The sequence below is a fragment of the Dermacentor albipictus genome, chromosome 1 (genome assembly GCF_038994185.2).
Source record: "Dermacentor albipictus isolate Rhodes 1998 colony chromosome 1, USDA_Dalb.pri_finalv2, whole genome shotgun sequence".
In the NCBI taxonomy this organism is placed as follows: domain Eukaryota; kingdom Metazoa; phylum Arthropoda; class Arachnida; order Ixodida; family Ixodidae; genus Dermacentor; species Dermacentor albipictus.
In genome coordinates, this window is record NC_091821.1 from 29,641,157 (window position 1) to 29,658,356 (window position 17,200).

General features: G+C 46.2%; 1 protein-coding gene across 1 annotated transcript in view; it reads left to right on the top strand.

Moving 5' to 3' along the window:
- Positions 1 to 17,200, top strand: part of LOC135906030 (aromatic-L-amino-acid decarboxylase-like) — a 58,621-nt gene that overhangs the window by 15,971 nt on the left and 25,450 nt on the right. The window contains exons 5-10 of the mRNA XM_065437173.2: positions 6,894 to 7,037; positions 8,876 to 8,942; positions 9,148 to 9,242; positions 9,338 to 9,405; positions 12,619 to 12,712; positions 12,792 to 12,890. Coding sequence (XP_065293245.1) covers positions 6,894 to 7,037; positions 8,876 to 8,942; positions 9,148 to 9,242; positions 9,338 to 9,405; positions 12,619 to 12,712; positions 12,792 to 12,890 — 567 coding nt within the window. The remainder of the gene's footprint in view (positions 1 to 6,893; positions 7,038 to 8,875; positions 8,943 to 9,147; positions 9,243 to 9,337; positions 9,406 to 12,618; positions 12,713 to 12,791; positions 12,891 to 17,200) is intronic.

The window sequence follows — 17,200 nt, forward strand, 5'->3', positions numbered from 1 at the left end:
AACACCGGCTACAATTATAAAGTGCTGGCATAAATCGTGCTTTTTGCCTATGTGCGGTGAAAGCGAGCAAGAGGAACAACGCAATGAGGTGATCAACCCCGGGATGTGGACAGAAGTCTGTCACCAGCTGGATGTTGACAGCAACACTTCGTTTGAAGACTATGTCTAGTGTGACAGTGAGCTCGTTACCTGTGCCGAACTATCAGTTCTGGAAACTGTTTCCAGTATTCGTCCCAAAAAGAAGACTGTGACGAGGAAAATGCAATGGCAGAGGCAGATTGAAATCTTGTAACTCTAGCCGAGGCTGTAGGATGCCTTGTAAAGTTGCGAGACTTCCTGTCTCAGCAACTAGCTGTGCCAGAGGACGTGCACAAAAACATAGACTCTGTGGAGGGCTTTGCTACTTCTTGCGCTTTAACAGCACCAGTGCAAATTAATATTTTTTTTTCAAAATGAGATAAGCAGCAACGTAACTGTTACGCACTTCGTATATATTGATTTACATAGCTCCATAAACTGCATTCCACACTTTTGACCCGACGCCTGCTGTGTCCTATGGTTTTCCATATTCTAGTGAATATTCAGTTAGTGAACCTTCAGTTAGGTGAACCATCTCCATGGGTCCCTTGAAGTTTACTCAAGTGAGAGTTCACTGTATATAAAGACAACCGAATACAATTTGTATGGGATGGCCAAAAATGCAGTGAAGTGGAAATTCGCCGAGAACTGAAGCAAAGATGTCCTCTGTCTCCAAAGGTCACGCTTTATGTTAAGGGCACAAAAAGACGATTAAAAACAGTGATTTAGGGTTAATCCATTTTACATTCGTAATGGGCAAATTGTGCAACAGAGTGGACTGATGTACGCGGACGGCATAGTGCTACTGACTGGCAACGCAAGAGATATACAGAGACTTGCGAATATGCGTGGCAACGCAGCGACAAATCTGGGCCTTAAGTTTAGCCCATAGAAATTGGGAACAAGAGACGGGTGATCACGTGGTATCGATTCAACAGCAAGTCCATAGTCATAGTTGACTATGGACTTGCTGTTGACTATCCATAGTCAAGCAATATATATACATTGGCCTATACATAAACGAAGAAGACTTTCTCAAGCAAACACCAAGATAATCTCAAAATAAAGGGGAAGCGAAAAGCAGCAATAATGATACAGAGCACTTTGGGGCCACAATAAATATGAGGTTGTGCACAAGTATATCTACCTGAAACGTGTGGACACAGAACGGAGGAAGAGGTCAAGAAAACTGCCAACCAAGTACAGGGTAATTGAAAGTATAAATAGACAACCAGGAGTCATCGAAAATGAAGTGAGAGAAACAAACACAATGGATTAAATGCAAAGAATGGAAACAAAAAACACCATAGGGATTTACAAGAACGGGAAGAGAGAAATTAAAATGAAAAATCTGTACGATAACACAACAGGCAGTGCCTTGCTATTTCAGGCTCGAGCTGGCTGCCTAACGACAAATACATACCGGAAGAAATATTCGCAATAACATAAGACATGTGGCTGCTGTAGCGAAAGTCCGGAGACCACTCAGCACATCCTAATGGAATGAGAATTCACCCAATGAGACCCGTAGGTAGCGTACACCTTCCAGACGGGTTTGGATTTAAAGTGGACCAGTCTGAAAATAATAATCAACCGGTCAGCAGTCGAGATAAGCGAGAGACGTTTACAGTATTGGTGGAGAAAAAGAAGGGAAGAGAGTGATACGACTGCATCCATTACAAGCATAGGTAGCGGTACAAGGTAGACAAAGAAGTTTTGAGGAAGAGGAAGAAAGATTAACTAGATGTATAGAAAAATGCTAGAATGAAAACCATGTATAGAATACCTGGTTAACTCAAGCAGGCTAGGTGACTATATATATGTAACTGCTCCGTTTCAAAGGGGATGCCAATAAATCATCAACATCATCATCATTATTACCCCAGCGTCGCCGAAATTCCGAATGACAATGGTCGACCCATACACTTTATCGCTCGTCTAGGCGTTACACACCTAGCTTTGCCGAGTTTAAGTTCAGCAAAGTTAGCGCTTCTAATCTCGACCGCAGACATGCGCAACTCACGCAGAGCATGCACACTTGGACATTTGCAAGTCTCGGGCACTCCTGCCTCGTTATATAAGCAATCGAAGCGGTGACCGCAAATTCGCAATCACGTCCCTCTCATTTTTCTCCCCTCACTCGCTAGGATAGTTGTTCTGGCGCTGCTCTCAATTGTGGAAAACTTCAGCGTAAGGCCACCTATAGTCCTAGCACTATAGGCCGCTAGCGATGCCATTGCATTTGCATCAGTAAAGAGCTGTAAAAAAACCGATTTTCACACGCAGTGAAGTAGTAAAATTCCTCATACTTTGATTCTGATTAAGACCGTTTCTTCAGTGATTGCGGCAAAGCAACTGTACGCCTGCTTTTCTTTTGTTATGGCAACCACAACCGGATGTCCCTACACGTTGCTAACTACCCTTTCTTGACTTGGTAACATCACGGTTGTAAAGGAACTGAAAGCCTGGCTATAGTTGGTTTTGATTCATCTTGAAATTTCAGCGCAACAAAGCAGAGAAGCACACACAGACAGCGCTGACTCGCGACTGAATCTTTATTGTGAACCCGCCATGGTTGCTTAGTGGCTATGGTGTTGGGCTTTTTAGCACGAGGTCGCGGGATCAAATCCCGGCCATGGCAGCCGCATTTTGATGGGGGCGAAATGCGAAAACCCCCGTGTACTTAGATTTAGGTGCACGTTAAAGAATCCCGGGTGGTCCGAATTTCCGGAGTCCCCCACTACGGCGTGCCTCATAATCAGATCGTGGTTTTGGCACGTAATACCCCATAATTTAATTAATCTTTATAGTACAAAGCACGAACAAGCAAGAGAAATACGCATATGTGCAACAGGAAACACTAAACACGAAAGACAGGTAATAACACTGAGAACGACGAGTCTGTGAACCCTGCACATTGGGCAAGATAAATAAATACGTGGTATTAGTAGACAGAAAATTGACCTGCCCACACGGCTGCAGCTAGCAAGCATACAGCAGTCAAAAAAACATTGTGCATGCGCCCACACATCTGTTAAAACAGCCAAACAAAAAAGTTGCAAGCGGTTCAACCTCCAGTTGAACTCAATCAAAAACTGTATCTTCCCCAACAAGTTCGCGGTGAGAATGGGGCGGAGTCACTGCGCATGACACTCTATCTCGTCACCTATCGAGTGAACGCAATAGGAAGAACGTCGGGCTGTTTCAATTTATTTAGCGTGTCTTCGGGATAGGCCCACATTTTTACATTGCGCACCCACAGGCATGGTCTGCCTTTTTAGGTTGCACAAACTTCGGGATCAGCCCACTCTATTAGACCGCACTACCTTTTGGATTGGCCCTCATTTTTATACTGCACATGTCCACGAGAACGGTCCACGTTTTCAGACTGCCTTACCGTTAGGATCGGCCCACGTTTTTAGGCCGCGCTATATTCAAGATAGGCCAACGAAGAAAGCTAGAAATAGAAATACCCGATGGAAAAGTGAGGGTGACTCGCTAAGAAATACATTGTCCTTAAACAAATTATGGGGTTTTACGTGCCAAAAGCACAACGCCGTAGTGGCGGACTCCAGATTATTTTGACCACCTGGAGTTCTTCAATGCGCAATTAAATCTAAGCACCACGAGTGTTTTTGAATTTCGCCCCGTTTCGAAAGAGCTCAACAAACCAGACGACACCAAATAATTAGACACTAAACCATGTACAAGCAGATGTATCATCTGTTCAGTGATACATCTGTGCAGATATGTCAGAAAAAATATATACCGGCCATCGTTTCTTTTTCTTATGTAGACCGTGAAAGCGCACTTCAGCCTGTTAAAGTGGATTATGCATGAAGAGGCGGACATTATTGCACAAGTAATCGCAATGTCCATGTCGCTAATCAAACAGATTCACAAATAAAGTCCTTAATTGTTCACTTTATAGGGCACATGTTGCAATTGCGAAATTGAATTCGAGCAATACGTTAAATGTCTCATTAAAATATATCCGAGGACTAGCACTACTTTCGGGTTATGCGTCCGCAAGATCAGCTAAGAAATACATTGCCGTTCCAGTAATGATCGTCCCAAACTGCTGGAGGAGCTTCTGGGAAATTGTTTGGAACGCCAATGTTTTTTGCAGCACATTTTTAGGACAGATGTCTCGAAAGTGGTGCTCGTCTGGGGATTTATGCTAAGCCGACTAGATTACTGCCGGGATACAATTTCGTAGTAGCAACATCCAATCTAAATTGATAAATTAAATAAATTAATTGGTGAATATTTTAGTTAGCTCTCTGGAAATTGACATTTGACGAGCAAGTATAGTTCCCTCCTTTGGATAATGCACCTGAACAGGCCGGCGATTTTTTGTTTTCATTTTTCCGAACTTGACACACACACCCGCGCGTACGCAATATAGAAGTAGTAAGAAACAAGCTATCATTTGACAATTACAGTGGTAATACCGCTTGTTTCCTGTGTAAGTGTAAAAGCCGGGCATCAGTAAACGGCGTGCTAGACACACGTGGGGCCGCAAGTAAAACAAGAAGAAAACAACTTCGGATTATTTTATAGTCAAAATACAGAAAGGCAAAGTCCACAAAGAACGTCTCTTGTTACCAAACACAAGAAAAGGTCGCATTCAGCAGGAATATCGCTAATTTGGAATGAATGCTGGAAGAGGCCTGGGCCCTGCAGAGGACGTAACTCTATGATGATAACGCTGATACTGGCTGATGACGACGTCAGTATAGTTCCCTCCTTTGGATAATGCACCTGAACAGGCCGGCGATTTTTTGTTTTCATTTTTCCGAACTTGACACACACACCCGCGCGTACACAATATAGAAGTAGTAAGAAACAAGCTATCATTTGACAATTACAGTGGTAATACCGCTTGTTTCCTGTGTAAGTGTAAAAGCCGGGCATCAGTAAACGGCGTGCTAGACACACGTGGGGCCGCAAGTAAAACAAGAAGAAAACAACTTCGGATTATTTTATAGTCAAAATACAGAAAGGCAAAGTCCACAAAGAACGTCTCTTGTTACCAAACACAAGAAAAGGTCGCATTCAGCAGGAATATCGCTAATTTGGAATGAATGCTGGAAGAGGCCTGGGCCCTGCAGATGACGTAACTCTATGATGATAACGCTGATACTGGCTGATGACGACGTCAGATACACACGGATGGTGCAATAAATCCATTCTAGCTGACTTGATGTCTAACATGCCATCGCCGGTGGTTTTGCGGCACATAACATTGCCGTGCGGCTCATAAATTTGAATGTGCAGCAGTCGATGATTTAGCACAGCTTCGTGTTTGCAATGACACACACGAATTTTAAAGTCCGGCTTCACAAGCTTGTCGTGTGACGCCGGACTGCGTTATCTGCAGTGTGGGAAGTCCATTAACAAACGCAGCGTAGACATGGACCATAACGACTTCATGCAAACAGCTGTCTCTGTGTGTGCTACCCATGCGGTGCCTGCCCTCGGCGTAGTACACTTATTCCATTTATTTCAGTATTTATTCCAGTATGGGTGGGACGAGCAGGTGCCCCATCCAAATTTTTTTTTTGTTTCTTCATCTCTATTCCATCAACCTTATTCTGTGCTTTCTTCACAATATTTTGTTTTAATTCATCATTTCCTCTCACACTGGAAACTCCGACACGTTTAAACAGCGTAATGTGCAAATAAGCTTCAGGCGCATATGTGGTTGCATCATAGGATTTTGATTTGATTTGATATTTATTTATTTCAAGCGAAAAGGGAAGCCAATGCAAAAGGCGGTAGGCCTGACTGGGCCTTGGCTCCCTGTTACAAACAGCAGCACACACATCCAGTGCATATATAACAACAAAATTAAATTATGGGGTTTTACGTGCCAAAACCACTTTCTGATTATGAGGCACGCCGTAGTGGAGGACTCCGGAAATTTCGACCACCTGGGGTTCTTTAACGTTCACCTAAATCTAAGTACACGGGTGTTTTCGCATTTCGCCCCCATCTAAATGCGGCCGCCGTGGCTATATAACAACAAAATACGCGTGTAAATCAAATACACACCTTGATATAAAATAGCAGAAAATACATTGGTTATGCATATAGAAAACAACTATGACGAGGCATCGATACAACAACTGAATATACATAGAAAGGATCACAAAAAACCTTGTCCTACGCCATGTACAATACTACATACAATACCATGTACAATACTACATGTACTACTACAGCGAGTACAACTATATAGGGTATTCACTCAAATATTGTTTGATATTATTTTTCAACACCTTTGCTGAAGTCTAGAATTCCACATCTAGTGAAGTTTGATTGATGACAAATGGTACCTGAAAGGTTAATTTCTGTTTCCTGTAGTTAGTCCGTGATAGGTACTAATTTTCTACGTGTTCTCAATGTTACAATCAATCTGCACTTCCTCGTATCAGCTGCCTTTGGAAACGCTTTCCCGATTATACTGTAGCCTTATCTGATCCAACTGGCTTCCGCGAAATGTTGCAGCAACACTTCGATTATAAGAATGTATAATGATGTTCACTGCGCCTTGCTTTTTCTGCCCACAGCTGTTTATTGTTTGTTTGTTTTTTACTCCCACTATCGTTGTTTATCTTACAACTCTAATAACAGATTATTTCTGCAATCCCCCCTCTCCCTTATTCAGTGCTCTGTCCGAGGGGCCTGTAAGGTATTGCGAATAAATATAAAGCAATAATTCCAGTGTCACATTGCGCCTCGTGTACAGTCTATATAGCTACGATCCGGAAGTAAGCACGGCGGGTATGAGCTCTAGCTGTGGTTCGCAGGCCCACTCGTCGGTGGAGAGGGCCGCCTTGTTGGCCAGCGTGCGCTTCCACGTGCTCAACACGGACGACCAACTGGCAGTGCGGGGACCAACGCTGCGCGCCGTCGTCCAAGAGGACCGCCGCCTGGGCTTCATTCCCATGGCGGTAACGTACTCTACGTCATTATGCGTCATTATACGCTGGCTCAATGCAAGCTCACTATAAGCTCTCTATATAGGGCCGACCATGCAGGCTGACCATGCGAAAGGAGCGACGAGGCTGTCGACTGCTGCTGCATATCGCTTATTCACGATTTACGTACTGTCTTTGTCGGCAGTTTTCTAAGCCACTCCGCGAGTGACATGTCGTCATGTCACGTTACAGGACTCCTGTATATACCACGTTGTGCGCTTCAAAACTCGAGGGAGAGACAGAGGGGGGGAATTAAACACCGCCCTTTTTTCAATGTGTGGTATTCTCGAGCGACGAAAAATTTCTATAGATGCGCCAGTAAGCGGCCCGACGACAGGTCCAGTCACATGCGCAGTGAGTTCGAAACTTTTGACAAAAAGACTGCATAGGTCTCCACTTGTTACCACCACATGGCCGCATACTGGTGCCCATCTAACCTGTACACGACTCCAAAACAACATGCAGCTAAACGCCCGACGGAAGTAGTGCGCGTACGGTGTGACATTCCAAAAGCCCACACGAAGACAGACGTGCACACACTTACATTTTATTTTATTTTTTCGTCCAGCCCTTTCAAACATTCCTTTATTCCATGCTCCGGAAAGAAAAAAAAATTGGAGGACGCTTATGCTACACCTTTAAGAGTGGAACACGATAGCATTCAAAGATCCCTGACTGCTTCTCACGCTTCCTGGCAACTGCAGTGTATATAACCGTAATGTTTACCGGGAAACGCTGGCGGCGAACGCTATGCACGAAGGTGGGCTTTCTGGCAGAAACGCCGCCTCTTGCGCGGGTAGCAATGCGGCAGAGGCTAGCGCCATCTGGAGGTGTTATAAGGAAGCAGGCGCGCCGCTCCACGGCCTCCAAGATTTTCGCGCGCCGGCGCGCGCAAATCTCGGGCGCCGTGGCCGGTCTATGAATGGTATAAACGCTGGAAAAGGGGTTTGTTTGAGTTTTCGCGTATTTTCAAGTTACAATCCGACGCTATCATGTCTGTACGTTGTGTGTAAGTCGTACTTGACGATTTTTCTACATATTTTAGGTTGAGAAATTCAATTAGTCCATGAACTTCCTTGCGCCACATGGAGGGCCTCGGTATCGGTGGTTCGAAAATCGCTTCGCAGAAACACCGCCCGAATCTGGACGCCGGATTTCCTGCAGCACCGGGCCCTTAACGTGCATTAGGAGTTCGCTATATTTCTGGGCCAATATATATTTCTAGCTTTTAAAAAAAGGATGACGCTGTGTTTACGTTTAGCACTGAGCTAACTGCAGCTTTGTGGTGCGATGAATAAGCGTATGTTTCCAGAATGTAGGCACCCTATAACGCTTGCGTCCTGTGGCGTGTATAGCTGTGAGAGCGGCGCTCTCAAAATAGTCGTTTCTTTCCCTTTGTAGGTTTGTATGCGTTGATAGTTCGGCGACAGGAGGTGATTGGCAAAAAATAAGCGAGTGCATGTATACAAAGGCACGAAAGTAAAATCAAGAAAATGGAGTGAAAGTGCAGCGCACAAGGCTATAAGCGCATTTCGTCCTTGTGAAGTCATGACGCCTGCCAAATTCATTAAGTACGACGCCGAAGTTGGTTCTACTGCAAACACCACACACCTAGGCTGTGGCTGATTTTGATGCAATAAACTGGGATCGTGCGTATTTGTCATTTTGTGCACGATTTGTGCATCCCTGCGGAGCGCATGCCTCGGTGGTTTTATAAACGGTAGACCTTTCATTTGGGTTTTCGCGCGCCTGCACTAATACAGCGCCCAATTCCATTATTTATTTTCTCTTTTTTTTTCTTTTTTTTTCAGATGGTCGCTACCTTGGGGACAACCAACTCCTGTGCGTTCGACAACCTCGAAGAGATAGGAGTTGTCTGCAAGTTATCTGTCTTTTCCTTTCCGGATGCAACAGTGCATGTCATGATTTTCCTCACAGAGACGTAACCGAAGCAAAGCGGAAGTACTTCAGCTTTTCACCGAGCACAGCAGCCATACCAAAAGTTCAAAAGGCCTTCAAAAACCATTTTTACAGCTGACTTTATTTCTTCTTCCTCTCTTCCTTCTTTCTTTCGTTCTCGCAGGTGATGAAGAAAGCCTGTGGCTTCATGTGGACGCTGCATACGCGGGGTCCTCGTTTATATGCCCAGAATATCGACACTACATGAAAGGAATCGAGGTTGCACTTGCCGTTTCTCTTAAGTCATTACAGAAGAGTGGCGAGAATCCTGCCAGCACTTGCGTGTGTTCCTAAATCTCTCTGTCCCGTTTCAGCACGTGTCGTCGTTCAGTATGAACCCGCACAAGTGGCTCCTGGTTAACGTCGACTGCTCCGCAATGTGGTAAGCAAGAGCAGCGTTACTTACCAGTAGCATTATCCATTGCCGCGGCTGAAAATTAAAATTAGCTTATGGCGTTTTACGCACCAGAACCATGCTTTGATTATGAGGCACGCCGTATTGGGGGGACTCCGGAAATTGGGACCGCCTGGGGTTCTTTAACGTGCACCTAAATCTAAGTACACGGGTGTTTTCGCATCTCGCCCCCATCGAAATGCAGCCGCCGTGGCCGGGATTCGATCCTGCGACCTCGTGCTTAGCAGCCCAACACCAAAGCCACTAAGCAACCACGGCGAGTCGCCGCGTTTGAGCCTCGCGCAACGGTGAGAAGCAAAGAATAGCGGTATACGAAAACGATACGAACTGCAGTAACGAACAGCGTTGATAAGTAGTCAAAACAAGTCATTTACACCACACCATATCAAAAATAGAAAAAAGGAGACAAAACAAATCACGGCTGCAATATTATTTTGGAGGCACATTCTTTAAGTCTCTGTTCTGTTCTTTTTTTTTCAGTTTTGTTACACTGAGCTCGACATGATAGCGCCGTTCCGAGACATGAATTCGTACAGCGCCGAAACTGAGCTAACTACGTGAGATGTTCTATCTTTCGTTCTTAAAGTTGTGCTTGTGCTCTCATTGCATTATATTTCGTTGAGTGATTTGTACGACGATTGTACACTTTATTGCTAACACGTACTTTCATGCACGAAAAGTTTGAAAGTGGAGCGGCGGATACAGGCTCACACATATTAGTTACACATTAACTACTACAGCAGCCGAAAGAAAATGTGATGTGAAAGTTGTATCGAATTTAAAGCAGCGCTTCCTGCGGCGCTTCACGAGTGCATACAGCTAAGGCCACGCGCACTGCGCAGTCTGCTTAATCGTCAGTACCCGCTTACGAACAAAAAGCGAACGCGATGCAATTAGAGAAAACAAAAAAAAAGGCGATGTCATGGACGGCCAAGTGCAAAATCGATTTATTTTGAGTAAATCTGGAGGTATACTTCCCCGGCGTAGTATCTGTGTCAAACGGCAAAGGCCAAAGAACCAGAATATGTGCATGCTGCATAGTTCTCGATGGATGAATGTCTTGGGTGTATGGTGGTAATGGTGGTGGTGGTGGTGGTGGTGGTGGTGGTGGTGGTGGTGGTGGTGGTGGTGGTGGTGGTGGTGGTGGTGGTGGTGGTGGTGGTGGTGGTGGTGGTGGTGGTGGTGGTGGTGGTGGTGGTGGTGGTGTGGTGGTGGTGGCGGCGGTGGTGGTGTTGCAGCAGGCGGGATTAGCCTGGCATACATAGCCGGCAATTGTTCCGCCTCGGCCTCCTGTGAGTCAAGATCAGGGACGTGTCGTGTCAAAGATCCCCGCGTCTCGCATGAAGGCAATCAGGGGCCCTATAACGTAAAACTATTTCAATATGTTTTTATTCCAATCTCCTGACGTCAAATTTGCGTAACCGCCAACGCAAGCCCCGGGCGGTCACCCGTAGGGCTGTCTGAACAGACCAATCATACGCTCTCCTCGTTCATAGGAGGTCGCTGTTTGCTTGAAAAACGAATAACACTGCCTACACTGAGCGGCTTGTCTTATCTAATTGGCTGACAAGAGGCAAGCAGCATGCTCAAGTGGAGATGGATTCGATAGGGTCGAGCCACTGCACGGAAAGTCGATAACCGGATTAAGAGGGTGGTGCCGACGTCTGCAATCGATCCGCTTTCCCTTATTTAGCTTGCGGTGGCTGGTCGAAAATTGCGGTGGCATGCGACGGAATCTTAATAACGACGCTAAAACGCATCCTCAGCAAAAAAGAGTTAGCAGAATGAGGTCGTAAGCGTGCCGAAAGTGCTCGAAAACGTTACGCGGCCACGCAAGAAGTTTTATTATACGCAAATAAACCCATGCTCTCCGGCAAGTGCGAGTAGCCAGTGGCTGACCGATCGGCGGCAGCCATCTTTTACTCCTTTCGCAACGGGGCAGCCTGCGGCTATTCAGAAGAAAATTCAGTTCCGTTCGGCATATTGATGCATCTTTAATGCGTACACGTCACTCTGACGCGGTGGGTTTTCGTGTTTTGTTACGTCGCGTGACTGACAGGTGAAGTGGGTGCAGCCCGAAAACTTTTGACCAATAGCCGGGGGCTAATGGCGAAAAGGCGTCGAATCAGAAATAACTATTTTTCTTTTTTCTGTCATATCATGCATAATCAGTCGGTACACGCCATATCAGATGGGGAGCTCTCGCAGTTGTCGTGACGTCGCGTGACAGACAGGTTAAGTAGGGGTGACTTCCAATGTCGAGTCTGCGTCATCGAAGGGAGAGCTTGGCAAGATTGAGGTACATGCGTCAACTGAGCGGGACTGTCCACTTCACAGCTTCCTGTGCCGTTCGAACACCTGTTCATCTTTAATCAAAAAGGCTAGCGCGAATAACAGGGACACAGACAGAGAAGACAACAGGACGAATTTCTGTGTCCCTGTCTGTGTTGTCTGTGTCCCTGTTATTCGCGCTAGCCTTTTTGAATAATGATGACACACCAACTAGCCCAGCTTTCTGCCTTGATCGCCTGTTCATCTGCCATTACACACGCCCCCATGATGTTCTAACATCAATACATTTTAGCGGAATCTTTGGTATTCATATCCAGAAACTATGCTCACAGTTGCTGGGCTAGTTGGTTCATACTTCTTGCTAGGGAAAAGAGGCGAAAATATCTGAAGAAACGTCCCGTCTCGTCGTTTCTTTATGTATTTTCGCGTATTTTCCCCCACAAATATACAGACTACCTAGCGATGCCTGTCCCTGGCGCATGTACAAATGGGCGTTCATGTCGACAGCGATGCAGGCAAGTGGAATTTCCCATCTGGATGTTAGGCCAGCGTGCACAAATCCGTCTAGTGAAGAGCCAAACCATGTGACAAAACAGGTCTATTAGCCACCTCCCAACCTTCTACAGCTAAATTATAGCTGAACTGTTGTACTTTTTAATTGATTGCGCCTCGTACTTATCGAACGCACAAAGTGTTATTTAGTATGAACTGGTGATAAACACAAGCGTGCACGCACAGGAACAAACGTGCGTATACGAGTACGCACGCATAAAATCGCTTGCTTGCTTCCACCTTAGTGCTGAACGGTGCATTCACGCAGTAGTCACTATGCGAAGCAAAAATACACGATAGTCCTGTACTTCTAGTCACTACACGTTGTTTTGACAGGTTCAGAAAAAGAACTGACATCGAAGAAGCGTTCAAGGTGAACCCGCTGTATCTGAGGCATGACAACGAGGGCGGCAAAGTTCCCGATTACAGGGTAAGAGTTCGTTCCCCCGAAGACTTGGCGCCGTCAAAATATTATGCTGCATCTCACATCTTCCCTGCTGTCGTTTCAGCACTGGACAATACCTCTGGGCAGGCGATTCCGCTCCCTAAAGCTGTGGTTTGTGTTTAGATGCTACGGGATCAACGGCCTGCAGGCACACATCCGACGAGTAAGTGACTTCTGCATGTAGTGAAGGAAAACAGCGCAACTTCCCAAGGACAAAGAATAAAGAAAAGATAGACACACACAGGCGCTGTTGTGTATCTGTTCTTTCTTCGTCCTTGTGCAGTTGCGCTGTTTTCTGCCGTGCATCTGTACCAACTCGCCCAATTGATTTCTAGTAAATCCGCAGGTATACGAGCTGCAGAGAGAGAGAAAGAGCGAAGCGAAAATAGCCCAACCACGATCCAGTTGGAAAAGGCGCGAGCGGTCATACGTTCTATATTTCTGTAGAATTGTCACGTGAAGTCGATGTTGGTGAACCGGCAAAATAAAACTTCAAAAGCCTATTTGTCCAGGAATTAAGGAGCATCCCGGACGCCGCAGCTTCTTTGTCTCGAACTCTGCTTCGCTGTAGTTTGGGTTGTGATTCTGTAACGTCGCCGTTCATTAACTTTCTTTTTTCCTCGAATTGTGCGCCCTCTCAGGGACATTGGTTTTTGCTGTGCGAAACTTATTCCATAGTTTTGTCTTGCAGTAAGCACGCCGCACCGTCCTGCCTGGGAAATGTGAGCTGCTCGGGTGGCGTCACGTCCTTTTGACGCTTTGGACAGCGGAGCTTGTGCGCGAGATTGGGCGCAGAGAGCAACCGATTGGAGAGGATGGGCCTTGCATCGACTGAGTGTGGCGGTGGATTTGGCAATTACAATGAGCGTCACTGAGTTCGTCGATTAAGCGTATACTCAAACGCGGAGGAGCCTAATTTTGGGCAGAAAAGTGTAGTGGTAGTCCGAGTGCCGTATTGATGGCCGTGCGGAGCGTGGAGTCCGAGCCACAGGTGTCTAACGCAACCCATCGCGCCGACGCTAACCCAATTTATTTGCCCTTTCTTTGTAATCGGGCGCAGTGAATGCACTTCATGGAACCATTGATCTCTACTTTAGAGGACAAATCAACATGGGTGGAACGCGCACAACCATAACAGACCTGCAAGCTTTAAGCAGCGAATTCACGTGCGGAGAGCCGATACCACCTTCGAAAAAAGACGATCCCAGTAAGCGCCGCTCGCCTCCTTCATTGCAATGTATGGGGGTTTGTCTCCGTTCACGTACGTGGCATCTCGATCGTTTCAAAGTGCATACAACGACCACAAGGCGCCTGCTGCTTTTTTTTTTTTTTTTTTTGCAGAAGAGCCCGTGAACGTGCTCTGCATTACCGCTCCAGAAAACCTGCTGGTGACGGCCTTAATTGCCACAACAGGTTACGAAGAAACGAAAGAAATGTAAAGAGGAAGGGTCTTGCAAAATAGCCATGAGCGCTGAACAGATGTTAAGACACGGCCGGTCTCGAGTACATGCCGTGAGCAATAGAGAAAGAAGCTTAGTCACGGCTAACTAGCGTGCTGCAGAGAGTTTAGTATAAAATTATGGGGTTTTACGTGCCAAAACCACGATCTTATTATGAGGCACGCCGTAGTGAGAGACTCCGGAAAGTTCGACCGCCTGGTCTTAACGTGCACCTAAATTTAAGTACACGGGTGTTTTCGCATTTTGCCATATGAAAATGCGGCCACTGTGGCCGCGATTAGATCCCGCGACCTCGTGCTCAGCAGCCCAACATCATAGCCACTAAGCAACCACGGCGGGTAGAGTTTAGCATGAAGCACAAGCTGCGAGGTCGGCCTGCTTCGAAGTTCTGACCAGCAACTCATCACTCGGGAAGTGGAATTGGAGTAAGAAAAAGATGACCGACGGTTACAATACTCAAGTTCGTGCACACATGCGAAGTTTGAGCGCAGCTCTATACGCGTTTTCATTTCGCGATATATTGACCAGCGAGGACAATCTGTCTCGTGCGGCACGTTGCCTATGGAGCAAAGTGTGGCGCGACTGCCTCGCTAATTGGGAGATCGCGAGAGGCAGCACATGGGTGACACGTAGGCGTTATTCACAGCAGTCGCCGCAGACAGACCTCCGCTCATGCGGCGCTTTATAAAGTCCCTTGATAATTTGAAAGTACCGTCACTTTTTAAACTGCCGCCGCCGCGCGACCTCCTCGCCTCCTCCTCATCCCTTGCGCGTCCCCCGACAGGAACCAGTTTTGCCCCGTTTTTCTGTACGGTGATTGGTATCCTTGCCGTCACCCTTAGAAACGCGCGGATCTTGCGTTTTGCTTGTGTTTTCCGTTGGCGCCATTTTTCTCCTTAGCTCGCGGCTGGCTCGGTGCAGCGAACGTTGCACGTTATGTTTCCTGCGGTGTTACGCTAGCGCTATGCCATGCTGTAACGCATATAACTGCAGCAAGAAGCCTGAAGATGGTTATGCAGTTTTTGTGATACCACAAGGAAAGCGTGATGGCTTGCGCAAGCAGTGGCTGCACAACATTGGTCAAAAGAACTTTGTTCCAACAAAGAACAGTGTTGTTCACGAGGTAATTATGAAGCCTTTCTTGTTGCTCGTTTCAAAGCATCCCCTAATGCTTCATTTTTTTTTCATTTTATTCTTCCAGCCTGCTCATCAGCGTTTTACGGCGACAATTTGTATGATGCATAAAAATGGGGGTGTCCTCAGTATGCTGAATATTCTACTGGGACTCATCACCTCGCACGTCGTCACCTGTTATTTAGTCGAAAATGCATCACTATTGGTTTTGCTTTCCACTGTGAACAATTATGTGCGAAGATATGGCCTCTCGATTGCACTTTTCGTGATTGTTAGGATCCGTTGCCTGTTTTACTGAAAATCGAAATAGCGGCTGGTAGAGGAGCTTTCTTTCCAGCTTACTTCGATGTGTGCATCAGTCCCATGGTACAATGAATGTAGGCCCTAAAAAAGTTAATGCCAAATATGCCCGTAGCATTGCGGGTGATCAGCGCCAGCTGGTCTACAATGCGTTTTTAATGCGTAAGCATTCTTTGGCGAGTACACCGGCCTTGCACGTGAAAAGTGTAATGCCTTGTATCTGCACAGAAATGCGTAATTTGCACAGTTAAGACATTTATACATTATGATAGTGCAAATATAGATGACTGGTAGCTTCATAAGCGATAAGGAACAATTCAAAGCTCCCCACCAAAAAAATAATAAATAGGTACCCATAGAGATGCATACGGCTCCTTATAAAATGTATGGGGAAGCTTATAGTAGGGGTGCGCCAACTGAAATTTGTGAGTGGGACAACTTGAAATTTGGGGTGACGTCAACATTAAATTTGTAGGTGGGCCAATTGAAATTTTTGGGTGGGCCAACTTGAAATCTGGACGTGGTCCAAGTTGAATTTGAGCGTGGGGGGAACTTAGAATTTGAGGTGGGCCAAATATAGTTCGGGGGTGGGCCAACATGAAATTTGGGGGTGGGCCAGCTTAAATTAGGGGATACGCCAAGTTGAACTCTGGGGGTGGGCGAACTTAAATTTTGGGGCTGGTCAACTTGAAATTTGGAAGTGGCCCAACTTAAATTTTGGGGTGGCTTAACTGAAATTCGGAGGTATGCTTACGCATACTTAGACAACTCCAGTAGAGCTTCCACATTATCTTTCAGTTCTTGAATTTGCTTTGAATTGGGCTGCCACGCGCGCATTAGTGGGTGAAGATTATTATTTGGTTTTCTCACGAATACAGGCAATGTGTAGGGGGTGTTCACATGATCGCGCACGCTTGCTCGTACTGAAATTGCGCAACCGTCCTATTTAGTCTAGAGACCACAGCGGAAAAGACACTTTGACATTGAGAAGACAAACATACGAACGGACGATACACTCGCGACTAATTCATTAAAAGAAAGCACGCTGGATATAATACCTCCGGTGCACATGCGCGCACAGGCAAGAAAAAAAGCCAAACACAGAGGGAAGTTCTACAAGCAATACAAAATCAGATCCGCGATGTAAAGCATCTTATTATGTGCCAGAAAAAATATCTGACGTATAGAACTCGCCTCACAGCTCCTTTTACATCAGTATGTCCCATCCATACCGCTTTAAGAAACCAACCTCCATATAAACGTTGCATTCAGCATTCTCGATGCTGTTATCACCATTTTTCATAATTTTCTACACCACTTGGGAGCGCAAGTGGCCCAAAATCATGCGCCTCCATCGAATACTGCGGCCCGTCCGCGGGAGCCATAGACAAGAACGGCACCGCTGCTGCGCCGGCGTGAGAGCGCCGCATGCGGGGCAAAATTCAACTAGTGCGTGTACGCCTCTCCCATCTCTCGTTCACACCGCTTTGATTGCATCTTGCACTGCGCGTGTTTGGGCACGTTTCGTACAGCGCGCGGTGTGTGCCTACGTGTGTGTGCGCGTGGACGTTTTATTGGA